Source organism: Mustela putorius, unplaced genomic scaffold (assembly GCF_011764305.1).
Source record: "Mustela putorius furo isolate JIRA1106 unplaced genomic scaffold, ASM1176430v1.1 tig00000224_pilon_pilon_pilon, whole genome shotgun sequence".
Classification (NCBI taxonomy): Eukaryota; Metazoa; Chordata; class Mammalia; order Carnivora; family Mustelidae; genus Mustela; species Mustela putorius.
Genome location: NW_025421321.1, coordinates 27344196 through 27357718, shown reverse-complemented (window position 1 = coordinate 27357718; position 13523 = coordinate 27344196). Strand labels below are relative to the sequence as shown.

The 13523-nt window shown below is 35.3% G+C and overlaps 1 protein-coding gene across 4 annotated transcripts in view; it reads left to right on the top strand.

Annotated features, from left to right (window-relative positions):
- The window catches only part of FANCL (FA complementation group L), a 299340-nt gene that overhangs the window by 275374 nt on the left and 10443 nt on the right, over positions 1-13523 (top strand). For all 4 annotated transcript variants that reach the window (XM_045077868.1, XM_013051074.2, XM_045077867.1 and 1 more), the window contains one exon: positions 12821-12971. In XM_045077868.1, coding sequence (XP_044933803.1) covers positions 12821-12971 — 151 coding nt within the window. The remainder of the gene's footprint in view (positions 1-12820; positions 12972-13523) is intronic.

Sequence of the window (13523 nt, the reverse complement as noted above, 5' to 3'; positions counted from 1 at the left end):
CAGGCTCCCTGCTGAGTAGGGACTCCCACTTGGGGCTGGATCCCAGGAACCTGGGATCATGACCTGAGCCGAAGGCCCATGCTTAACCAACTGAGCCACCCAGGTACCTCTAAAGTCTTTTCTCTTAACTAACATGTATTGCATCTTATATTTCATTAGGTCAACCAGTATCTTTGATAGAGCTTAATACTTAGTAGACATTTCTGTACTTTCGCTGGATTGAATTGTATTAACACATAACTCTTTGATGTATTTGCTTATTTGATTTTGTATAATTCAGTGTGTTGTAAATAAGAACATGCATTCTTTCATCTTTTTTTTTTTTAATTTCTTTCCTCTTTTTTTGACTAAAGTTCAGTTGGCTTGCACCGTTACATTAGTGTCACATATACAACATAGTGATTCAATAAGTCTGTACTTCATGTGGTGCTCACCCCAGGTGCAGCACTATCTGTCACCATACAACAACATTTAATACCATTGACTATGTTCCCTATGCTGTACCCTTTATCACCATGACTTAGTCATGCCATAACCGGAATTCTGCATCTCCTGCTCTTCCCTTGTTTGTCCGTCTCCCCACTTCCCTGCCCCTGGCATCCATCAGATGTTCTCTGTATGGATCTGTTTGTGGTTTTTGTTTATTTTTTGTTTTGTGTTTTAGATTCTACATATAAGTAAATCATACAATATTTGTTTTTCAGTTCTTGATCCAGATAGTTTGTGGAATGTGGTTACAAGCTGATTGTTTATAAGTTGAAGGTAAAACTTTTTTCCATAGGTCTAATTTTATAGAACTTGTTAATTTTTTTTAAATTTATTGTATGATCCCCCCAAATCCCAAAATTAAAATTCTGTTTAAACATTAAAAAATGGTCAAATTAAGATATAAATGTTAAGGATGCCTTTTTCCTCGTAAACTGGACTGCTCGAATCTTTTTCTTTTATTGAAGTATAATTAACATACAATGTTTTTAGTTTCAGGTGTACAAATTGATTCAACACTTCTGTACATTGCCCAGTGTTTACTATGAGTATAGTCACCATCTGTCGACATATATTATTACTACAGTACTATTGACTGTAATCCCTATGCTATACTGTTCGTCTCCACGACTTATTTTATAATTGAAGTTTGGCTTAAATCTCTGTTTAACCTCCCCCACCCTCAAAACGACCAGTTTGTTTTTTTGTTTTTTTAAATTGACATCATAATTTACTTGTCTTTCTCTGTCTGGTTCATTTAACTTAACTTAATACCCTCCAGGTCAATCCATGTTGTTATAAATGTCAAAATTTCATCCCTTTTATGGCTGCATAGTATTCCGTTCCGTTGTGTATATGTGGACACTTACATTGCTTTCATATCATGGATTCTGTACATAACAGTGCAATCAACAGAGGGGTGCACACACCTTTTCAAATTAATGTTTTTATATTCTTTGGGTAAGTACCCAATAGTGGAATTACAGAGTCATATGATATTTCTATTTTTAATTTTTTGAGGAGCTACCATACTGTTTTCCTCCGCAGTAGCTATGCTAGTTTGCATTCCGACCAGTAGTGATTTTTCCCCCCTCTGCATCTTCGCCAACACTTGTTATTTCTTGTTTTTTGATTCTGGTCATTCTGACAGGTGTAGGCTGATATCTCTTTGTGGTTTTGATTTGCACTTCCCTGATGATTAGTGATGTTGAGCATCTTTTGATGTGTTTGTTTGCCATCTGTTTGTCTTCTAGAGAAAACTGTCTATTCAGGTCCTCTGCCCTTTTTTTTTTTTTTTTTTTTAACGAGAAAGGGATGTAGGAGTGCAGAGGCAGGGGGAGAGAGAGAATCTTCAGCAGGCTCCACACCTAGCACAGAGCCTCATGTGCGGCTTGATATCACAATCCTGAGATGATGACCTGAGCTAAATCAAGAGTCAGATGATTTACCAACTGAGCTACCCAGGTACACCCCTTGCCCATTTTTTATTTGAATATTTGTTTTTTTTTTTTTTTTGGTCTTCACTTGTGTAAGTTCTTTATATATTTTGGATATTAACTTCTTAACAAATATATCATTTATCAGTTTCCTTTTCATTTTGTTGATGGTTTCTTTCACAGCAAAAGCTTTTTCTTTGGTGTCGTCCCAGTAGTTTGTTTTTGTTTTTCTTGCCTGAGGTGATACATTCAGAAAAATGTTACTAAGGCTGCTATCAAAGAGATTACTACCTGTTGTTTCTTCTAGGATTTTTGTGGTTTCAGGTCTCATTTGGGTCTTTAATCCAATATGAATTTATTTTTGAGTATGGTGTAAGAAAGTGGTCCAGTTTAATTGTTTTGCATGAAGCTGTCCAGTCTCCCCAGCATAATTTATTAAAAATACTTTCTTTTCCCTATTATTTATTCCTGCCTTCTTCATCATAGATTAATTGACCTTATAAGCGTGGGTTTATTTCTCTTTAGTCTTTCCATTGATCTATGTATCTATTTTTGTGCCAGGTCTTTCATCTTTTTTTTTTTTTTTTTAGATTTTATTTATTTGACAGAGATCACAAGTAGGCAGAGAGGCAGGCAGAGAAAGAGGGGGAGGCAGGCTCCCTGCTGAGCAGAGAGCCCAGTATGGGGCTCGATCCCAGGACACTGGATCATGACCTAAACTGAAGGGAGAGGCTTTAACCCACTGAGCCACCCAGGTGCCCTGGTCTTTGACCTTCTTAAGTTTTTTCCCAAGTATTTAATTTTTTGGGGTGTAATTGTAAATGTTATTGTTTTCTTAATCTCTGCTTCTGCTACTCAGTATATAGAAATGCAAGAGATTTCTGTAATACTAATTTTGTATCCTGCAACTCTCCTGAATTCATTGATCAGTTCTAATAGTTTTTTGGTGGAGCCTTTAAGGTGTTCTATATGGAGTTTTATGTCATCTGCAAAGAGTGACAGTTTACTTTATCCTTAATATTTTGGATGATGTTTATTTCTTTTTCCTGTCTCATTCCTATAGTTCGGACTTCCAGTACTATATTGAATAAAAGTGGTAGGAGTGGACATCCTTACCTTGTTTCTGATCTTAGGTGAAGAGCTCTGTTTTTCACCATTGAGTATGGTGCTATTTGTCAGTTTGTCATATATGGCCTTCATTGTGTTGAGATACATTTCCTTTCAAACCACTTCATTGAGAGATTTTATCATAAAAGTATGTTGTATTTTGTCAAATGCTTTTTTGCATCTTACTGTGGTATTCATACCATTTTTATCCTTTCTATTAATGTGAAATTAATGTGAAATATCATATTGGTGAGTATTGAACCAATCCTTCTTGATCGTGCTGAATGATTTTTTTTAATGTGTTGAATTTTTTTAAAGTATTTTTATATTTTTGTTCATCAGAGATACTGGCCTGTGGTTTCTTCTTTTTGTAGTGTCTTTGTCTGATTTTGGTATCAGGGTAATGCTGGCCTTATAGAATGAATTCAGAAGTTTTCCCTCTTTTTCTGTTTTTTTTTTTTTTTTTTTTTTTTTTAATATAGTTTGGGAAGAATGTGTATTGAGTCTTCTTTAAATGTTTGGTAGCATTTACATGTCCTGAATTTTGTTTGTTGTTGTTTTTTTTGTTGTTGTTGTTGCTGATTCAGTTTTATTAGTAGTAATTGGTCAGTTCAAATTTTCTCTTCATGATTCAGTTTTGGAAGATTGTGTTTCTAGGATTTATCCATTTCTCCTAGGTTGTCTAATTTGTTGGCGTATAATTTTTCATAATCTCATAATCCTCTGTATTTTTGTAAGGTCAGGTATTTCTCATTTTAATTATATTAGTCCTATCTTTGTTGATGAGTCTGGCTAAGACTTTATCAATTTTGTTTGTTTTCAAGGAGTTTGTTCCTGGTTTTAGTGATCTTTTCTATTTTTCAAATCTCAATTTTGTTCCTTCCTGCTCTGATATTTATCATTCCTCTTCCTCTGACTTTGGGCATTGTTTTTTTGGGTCTAGCCATTCTAGGTGTAAGGTTAAGTTGTTTGAGATTTGCTTTTTTTTTAAGTAGTCCTGTATTGCTATAAGCTTCCCTTTTAGAACACCTTTTGTTGTATTCCAGAGATTTTGAACCATTGTGTTGTCATTTTTCTCCATTTTTAAAATTTTTCTGTGATTTTTACTTGACTGATTCATTGTTGAGTAGCATGTTATTTAGCATCTATGTATAATGTACTTTCCAGACTTTTGTCATAATTGATTTCTACTTTCCTACTGTAGTGGTTAGGAAAGATGCTTGATAAAATTCTTGAGGCTTTTTGTAGCCTAACATCTGATCTCTTCTGGAGGGTGTTCTGTGTGCACTTGAATAGACTTTGAAGAAGACTCTATATATTTTTTTACCTAAACCTAATGGGAGGAGGCTAAGCAGTTAGTTACAATTTAAAGCCAAGGTAGGGAGAATTGATATCTTCTTACTAAAAGGCTCCAGGCAAGAGGGGAAAGGATGGAAATGTCCCATGGGATGGGCTTTGTGTGAGACAGTTTTAGGTACATTCTTGAATTTACTCCTCCATCCTTAGGATGGTGGCACATCATGCCCATGTTACAGTCAGGGAAAGTGAGGTCCTGAGAAGTTAAACTTTGAGTTAGAGCTGAGATTTGAACCAAGTCTGCTGGCTCTTCTATCAATACTCTTTTTCCTCTAGCCACCACCCTTTACCATGTGCAATCACTCCTACCAATATCTGTATTGAATTTGCAGAGGGTCTGCCTTTGTGTTCCCAGTCCAGGTTACAATGCGGGGTGGGGGGGGATGGGGGTCATGAAATCAATGCCAGGAAAGTGCAGTCTAAGGCCACCCAGCAGCTCCCATGGATTGCTGAGAGCCAGCAGCCACCCATGAACAGCTCTGGAGAAAGAGGTGAGGTCCTTGCTGGCATTCTTTTCCTCACCACAGAATGGTTGGCAGTGCCTGTGTCTCTTACCTGTTTCTTTCTTTCCCAATGCCCTCTCAAGTTTGGTTCTTTCTTTCCTCAATTATCCACTTCCTCCCAACCCTCCCCAGTCTCTTCCTTCAGAATAATTTGTATGAGCACCTGTATACATTGCTTTTCATTTCCTTTCAACATTGGCTCTACTTCCATTTTTGCCCTCTGCACCCCACCATTCTTGATTTCGTCAGAATAGGCAACATAAGCAATTACCTGCCACAAATATATTTGGAACCTCCCCTCAATGACCAAGTCCTTCCTCATCCCACAGTGAAGTCTAGTGATAATAAAGTTGAGAGAGAGACATTTGGACATCGGCATACAAATTTTCTAAAGATTATACCCCAGGCATTATTTAGGTCAGTTTTTATTTTAAGGACTAGGTGTTATGCTTTCTGTACTTTTTTTTTTTTTTTTTTTTTGTCACCCACATTATTTATCTTGGAGTTGCCAGGTGCTTAACCAACGTCTTGGGAGGATAGCATCTCTTCAGCTCCTGCTAAGTGTCAGCAGGTAGGGAGGTAATACACTTTATAATCAGGTAGAATTGGGTATGAAGAAGCTAGATCCATCATTCACTGGCTCTGAGAGATAGAGCAAACTACTTAAAAAAAAAAAAAAGAACGAGTGTTTTTGCTGTTTCTGAATGCAAAATTATGTATATGAAGTGTTCAAGTCCTCAACTTGTATTACTGTCAGTTTCTCCTTTCTTGGCTATTAATGATTGCTTTGTGTTTTTAGGTGCTCCTTTGTTGGGTACATAAATATGTACAGCTGGATTCTTATCTTTGTCATTATGTAGTGTTCATCTTTGTCTCGTGCTACATGAATTGTTTAAATCTTTTAGAAATACGATCCTGTAACTTTTGGACTACAACAGGGATGGCTATTCATTGTTCTACTAGTCTTTCTTAACTTTTTCTGCACGTTAGAATCCTTTGGGGAGCTTTTAGACGTACCAAAGCCAAGGCCACGTTGAACCAAGGTTAATTAAAAAGGAAAGGCTGACAATGGAATCTAGATATTAGTGTTGAAGTTCCTTAGGTGATTGCAATATAATTTTTATTGTAGAGAAAGTTACAGGTATTGATACTATTTGTTGTTATCTGAATCTGTTGAAGGAAATGCTAGATGTTACTTCAAGAATATAAAGATGTATTTTTTTCACCTAAACTTATGATTTTTCTGGTTAAGAATATCTGTTACAGACTTTTCATAGATTATAACTTGCCTTATACAGTGAGCTTTTTTCTAGGAAATATTCCTGTTTTGTTCTGGGAGAGGTTGTTAAATATTTTAAATGTATAGGTCTAAAGAATTAAAAGTCAGTTACTGAATATTTGAAAAAAAATGAAAGATTAGTCTATAACCCAACTCAACTAATTGAATTCAATTTCTGTTACAATAAATAGCTCACACTTAAGTTCTATAATTTGCCTTCCCCCAGTATTTTATTAAAACTTTTCAAAGGTACAGGAACATTGAAAAAGTTTATCATGAATTCTCATGTACCTACCACCTAGATTTTAGAGTTTACATTTATGGTTCTTATTTCATCACCTGTCTTTCCATTTGTGCATTTCTCCATCCTTAAGTTGATTTGAGTTTTGGTGCCTTTCAAAGTAATTTGCTGGTGTCCAAAGATCTTTCCCCCAAATACTTCAGCGTATCTACCTTTACAAAAGTTTAGTTCTTTGTAAAATATGGGAACCGTGAAACACATAAATTCCAGTGTGTATAACATAAATATCTGTAAATGAATATACTCATTCATGCAGTCTATTTTCAGGATACAGAGTATTACCATTATCTAGTTCTTTTATCTCCTACTAGTAATCCCTGTTGTTGTTTTTATTTTTTATTTTAACTAGGCCTTATTTTTACCTGTTTCAGACTTCTATCATCTTTTGGAGATAGCCTCATTTCACCCAGTATATATGTATTTTTTTATTAACATATGTATTATTTGCCCCAGAGGTACAGGCTTGTGAATCATCAGTCTTATACAATTCACAGGACTCACCATAGCACATACCCTCCTTGATGTCCATAAGCCAGCCACCCTGTCCCTTCCTCCCAGCCCCCAGCAACCCTCAGTTTGTTTCATGAGGTTAAGAGTCTCTTATGGTTTGTCTCCCTCCTGATTCCATCTTGTTTCATTTTTTTCTTCACTTCCCTCCATGACCCCCTGCCCTACCTCTCAAATTCCTCATGTCAGAGAGATCATATGATAAATGTCTTTCTCTGGTTGACTTATTTCACTCAGCATAATACCCTCTAGTTCCATCCATGTCATTGCAGACAGCAAGATTTCATTTCTTTTAATGGCTGCAGAGTATTCCATTGTGTATATATACCACATCTTCTTTATCCATTCATCTGTTGGTGGGCATCTAGGTTCTTTCCATAGTTTGGCTATTGTGGATATTGTTGCTATAAACATTCATCACCCAGCATATTTTTAAAATTCTCCATGTTGTGACATGTATCAGTGGTTTGTTCTTTTTATTCCTGAGTGGTAGTCCATTACATGAATATACTTGAATTTGTTTATTCTAACTTTTATTAAATGACATTTGGACTTATACTAATTTTCGGCTATTTGAATAAAACTGATACAAACATTCTTATATAAGTCTTTCTATGGACAAATCTTTTCACCTCTATTGGAGTGGAATTGCTAGGTCATAAGATAGGAGTATATTTAGTTTAATTTAAAGAAGGTGTTAGGTCTTTTCAAAAGTGTTGTGCCATTTTACATGCTTACCAGCAGCATAGGAGAGTTAAGATTGTTTTACAGCTTTGCCTACATTTTATATTTTATTTTAGTATTACTTTTTAATGTCAGTATTCTTTTTTCCTGAATTTTGCTTTATTTGATTAATTTTTTTAAAAATTTTTTTAAAGGTTTTATTTATTTATTTGACAGAGAGAGAGAGAGAGAGACAGAGATCACAAGTAGGCAGAGAGGCAGGCAGAGGCAGAGAGAGAAGCAGGCTTCCCGCTGAGCAAGGAGCCCGATGTGGGGCTCGATCCCAGGATCCTGATTATGACCTGAGCTGAAGGCAGCAGCTTAACCCACTGAGCCACCCAGGCACCCCTATTTGATTCATTTTTAAATTCATTTTGCACATTGTAAATTTGCTCTGCTACATCCCCCCCCCCCAATCTTAAAAAAGTAGCTTTGGTGAGATGTGAAACTCCTTACATTAAAAAAATGGGAACTTGGCAATTTTTATTTTTGAAAAAATTTTTTAGAAAACTTTTCTTCTTGTAAAATATTTAGCTTTGATATTAATTTTGGCCATATAGTGTACATTCCTTTTGCATTTATGATTATATATGTAGAATTTTGCATTGTTTGAAACTACATTTAGAAATGGGCTTTTGTTTTCCAGTTTCAGTAGGAAAGTTAGTTCAAAATAAGAGTTTGTGAATGATTTATTGGATAAAATGAGCAGTTGGGAAAAAAACCCGTTTTTCAGATAGCTTACCGATACATTAGTTTTGATGTCTACCTCTTAAGTTCATTGAAATTCCCAAGAGAAATGTTTCTGTGTCTCAGTATTCACCTTTTTTGGACTCTGTCTAGAACATAAAAATAATAACGTATCCACTTCACATGACTGTGTAGTAAAATATGATGATGACTTATTTTTATTATTTGTTCAAAATGTAGAGTTAGTTTTAAGTGGAGCTATGTTTAGGATTTCATTTACAGTCAGGCACACCAGAAATGGACATTGTGTTTTGGCATACTTCCTTTCAAATGAAAGATGCCACTGTGAAAAAACATTTTGTGACTTTTTGGTTTTTTTGTTTAGTTTTTCCATGGCTTAACAATGAAATAGGTAATTGTAGATTTCTATACAGATATAGCTATAAGTGGAGAAAAAGACATTATTGTGCTGATTTTGAAAAAGAATAGTCTCTTCAACAAATAGTATTGGGAAGTAGGCTATCCACAACAAAAAAAGAAATTGAACCCTTACCTTGCATTGTACACAAAAATAAAAATGAATTAATGACTTAAATAGTAAGACCTGCAACTAAAAACTACTACAAATACAAAGCAGGGGGGAATACTTCCTGATCTTAGTCTCACTAATGATCTCTTGATTGACACCAGAAGCACAGGCAACAAAGCAAAAATAGACACAGTCATCAGCTTGTACATGTTAAATATGTACAGTTCTTGTGTATCATTCATATCTCAATAAAGTTATTAATAAATCAACATACTGTCCAGTAATTGTATTGTTGTGTATGTATCTGAAGATTTCTCTGGAGAAAGGAATGACATCAGTGTGGAGCAATAGGAATGTGATACGTCTGTTAACCATGTGGAGATCATCTATATAGTGATAGCTGAGCAGTTCTGGAGTTCTCTATCTGGTCTAAAGAAATTTGGGAATCATAGAAATTTGAGATTGTAGTTAGAGAAGATCCTTACTGAAGCTTGGGAAGTATTTGTTTACTCTGTGTAAACATAACCTATGGATGCATATTAAACAATGTTAATTGCAAGCCATGATAAAGAACTGTGGTTTTAATCAGTAACATAAAACAATTTGCAAGCTACCTGTTAACTAATAGTAGCCTTAAGAAATAAAATGATGAAGCTCATAAATAATTAGTTTTATGTCAGGTAGTTGACTTCAGTTTACTTAAATCTTGGAATTTGTGTTGCTGTCATTAAGTGGTGGTATAACAAAGAAAAAATACCACTTTGAGAAGAACTGCATTTACATTGTTGTAAGCCAGGAAGTTACACTTTCAGGTTTGCAGAACACAAATATCAACCTAATTGCAATATAAATAATTGGCTTGAGGGGACTATGACTAGAGACGAAAACATCCAGTTAGAAGGTGTTTTGAATGGTTTTCGGAGGCAGACTCATAAGTTCAGTTTACATTTTAGGTAGGGTATGCTGCGGTAAGTCAGTGATGGTATGTCTGGATGTGGAAACAAGAGCGAGGGGGTTATTTTAATAGTAAATAGTAATACTAGGGTAAATAGAGTTACCAAGAAATATGTTAAAATGAAATTTAAAAAAGGTCTTTAGTTATTGAATGTATTAGCTGTAAAAAGAAATCACAGCTGATTTCTTGTTTGGTTATCTAAAGAACAGTGGCATGTTTAATAACAAAACAAAACTTGGGAGTTTGGTTTCTGATTTGTTTGGCATCTAAATTTGTAGATAAGTATGGCATAACAAAAGAGAACAAGTATTCTACCTTCAAGATTTTATTCCTACACTTAACCTACCTCACACACCCCCTACCCATGGGCCCCTGTTTATTGAAGGTTGCAGAGTTGAATTGGCTTTGTGAAACTGAGCCATGACTTCATCTAGGTGTGCCTTAAGCATGTGTAAGTACAAAGTATACCTTTAAGGAAGTACTTCCTTTTCACGATACTCAGGGTATACTGCATTGCTGACTTGTATCAGTTATTTGGGATAAATACATTTGTAATATTATTTTCAGTGACTTTTTAAAAATATGTTTTGCTTCTTTGAAACAGTAAGATCCTTAAATGTTCTCTTTTTTTTTTTTTTAAGATTTTATTTATTTACTTGACAAAAGATCACAAGTAGGCAGAGAGGCAGAGAGAAAGGGAAGCAGGCTAGCCGCTGAGTAGAGCGCCCGATGCGGTGCTCAATCCCAGGACCCTGAGATCATGACCTGAGCCCAAGGCAGAGACTTAACCCACTGAGCCACCCAGGCGCCTGGATCCTTAATTGTTCTTTTTAAACTTTTAGTTTTGTTTTTAGTATAACATATTTAATAAATAGTGGTGACCATTAAAATACTACTTTATAAGAAACTGTTGACTTTGAAAGTAATGATGAATTGATTTTTAAAATCAGGAATGGTAGAGGCATCTGGTGGCTCAGTTGGTTAAGCATCTGCCTTTAGTTTGGATCATGATCCAAGGGTCTTAGGATCAAGCCTCCTTCTTCCTCTCACCGCCCCCCCCACCAATAGTGCTCTCTCTTCCTCTCAAATACATAAACAAAATCCTTTTTCTTTCTTTTTTTTTTTTTTAATTTATATATTTGACAGAGATCACAAGTAGTCAGAGAGGCAGGCAGAGAGAGAGGAGGAAGCTGGCTCTCTGTTGAGCAGAGAGCCCAATGTGGGGCTCGATCCCAGGACCCTGAGATCATGACCTGAGCCGAAAGCAGAGACTTTAACCCACTGAGCCACACAGGCGCCACCATAAACAAAATCCTTAAAAAAAAAAAAGGCTTTAGTTTTTATTATTACTGAAAATGTATTTGTTAATTCCTATGAAAGATTAATGTCTGAAATACAGAATTCAGATGTTGGCTAGAAACTTAACATTAGAAGAAATCTTATTTGTAATTTGTTTGAATTCTCAGAAATATGTAAAACCCAGTCATTGTTTTATTACATATTCGAAAGTTGGAAAGAGTAAATCTTAAAAGTTCTCATCACAAGGGCAGAATTTTTTTTTGGAACTTCAGTGACAGATAACTAGGTTTACTGTGATTGCTTAACAGTATACACAAATAATAAATTGGAGTGTACACGTGAGATTAATATAACGTATGTCGATTTTACCTCAAAAAAAAAAGTGGAACCTCATGGAATTTACAGATGTCTTCTTAGTAATGAATAGTCTCTATTAAAATCCTTGCTTCTGGATTTATATCAGTATTTGTCAGTACTAGATATTCCACAAGGTGCCTATGTGTGTGAAAAAACATTTTCAGGGTTAATACAAGTACAATTTCATTACAGACATTAACAGATAAACATTTGCAATTGATTTTGATAAAGGGATCACTAAATTTTAGCCCCAATTAAACATTGTTCCCCATCCACATTATTCTCATTAATAGATCTATATTACAAAAAATGTACTCCATTATTATTTGATTTTAATCAATAAAAACCTTGTGGGAAAATATATGTAGAACCTTTTTATACTCTTTGCCTAAATAAGTCTGTAAAGTTAATAATGTTCAAAAGTAATTTAACTGAGGGATATTTGGGTGGTTCAGATAGTTGGGTGTCTGCCTTCAGCTCAGGTCGTGATCCCAGGGTCCTGAGAACAGGTCCGGCATCTGGCTCCTTGCTCAGCAGGCATCTGCTTCTCTCTCTGCCTGCCGCTGCCACTGCTTGTGCACACTACTCTTTCTCTCCCCATTCTGACAAATAAATAAAATCTTTAAAAAAATAGTAATTTATGGGGCACCTGGGTGGCTCAGTGGGTTAAAGCCTCTGTCTTTGGCTCAGGTCATGATCCCAGGGTCCTGGGATTCGAGTCCCACATCGAGCTCTCTGCTTGGTGGGGAGCCTGCTTCCCCCTCTCTCTCTGACTGCCTCTCTGCCTTGTGATCTCAATCTCTCTCTCTCTCTGTGTCAAATAAATAAATAAAATCTTTTTAAAAAATAGTAATTTAATTGAATTACAAATAGCGCTACATTTAACTTGATAACTGCATATTAGATAACTTGATAACTTTCATAGTAAAATTGTATAGAGACTATGCTCAATACATATACAATATAGCCGTTAATAAAGTACATACATGTTGTACTAGTAATTACTGTTCTATAAATGTAGTGCAGAATGCATCATGGTAAAAAATAAATATGGTCTTTAAAAAACAATTTCTGGCAAGATGCACAGTCCCAATGACAAATAGAAAATTCTGTCAATGCTAATGGAGGTGAAGAGAGGTGAAGCAGAGAGAGTTGACTCTTGTTTACTTGAGTAGTTTCAGCTAAAATGAAACAGAGCTTAAAATTTCTAAATTGAATTGTATTTTAAGTGAAAGATTATCTGCTGTTGATAAGAGCATCATGCAACTTATGCAGCTTTTATCTGTCTTTCACAGAGCTCCTTAATAAGCATTTACGGTCAGTTTTTGGCAGCCTTAGAATCACTGAAGGCATTCTGGGACGTTATGGATGAAATCGATGAGAAGACTTGGGTGCTTGAGCCAGAAAAACCTACCCGGAGTGCGACAGCACGCAGAATTGCACTAGGTACAGAAAAAGGATTAAGGAGACTTTGTGTGTGTGCGTTTGTACTTTGTATTAATTAGGAAAATGGGCCCAAACAGGACATTGGACTCTTAGGTGAGACTCTTCTTTTTGCATGAAGTTAACTATTAAAACTTACTGGGATGAACTGTGATTTATTACTATGTATTTGAGTAACTATTTCAGGAGAAAAGGGCAAACACTGAGATGTTTCATTATAAAAGGTGATGATCAATGGAAGTATCATTCAGAGATACTGTTTAATTAGCTTTTAATTAGCACAGAAATAGTGAAACAGATTTTTCAAAACTTACATGACTTAGGGAAAAAATTGTAATAATGAAGTCTTTATCCATGAGACTAGACAAGATTAATATGAACAGATCTGGGAATATTTTCTGACAAAATTTAGAGGATAAAAGAAGCTGAAGTGGGCCATGCCTGCCATTAAAGAATAATCAGAAAGCACAAAATAATAAGCATTTTAGGTATTTTCTTTACTATAAATAACATGATATTAATGAATAAGATGTGATAGAACAGTAAATATCCTTG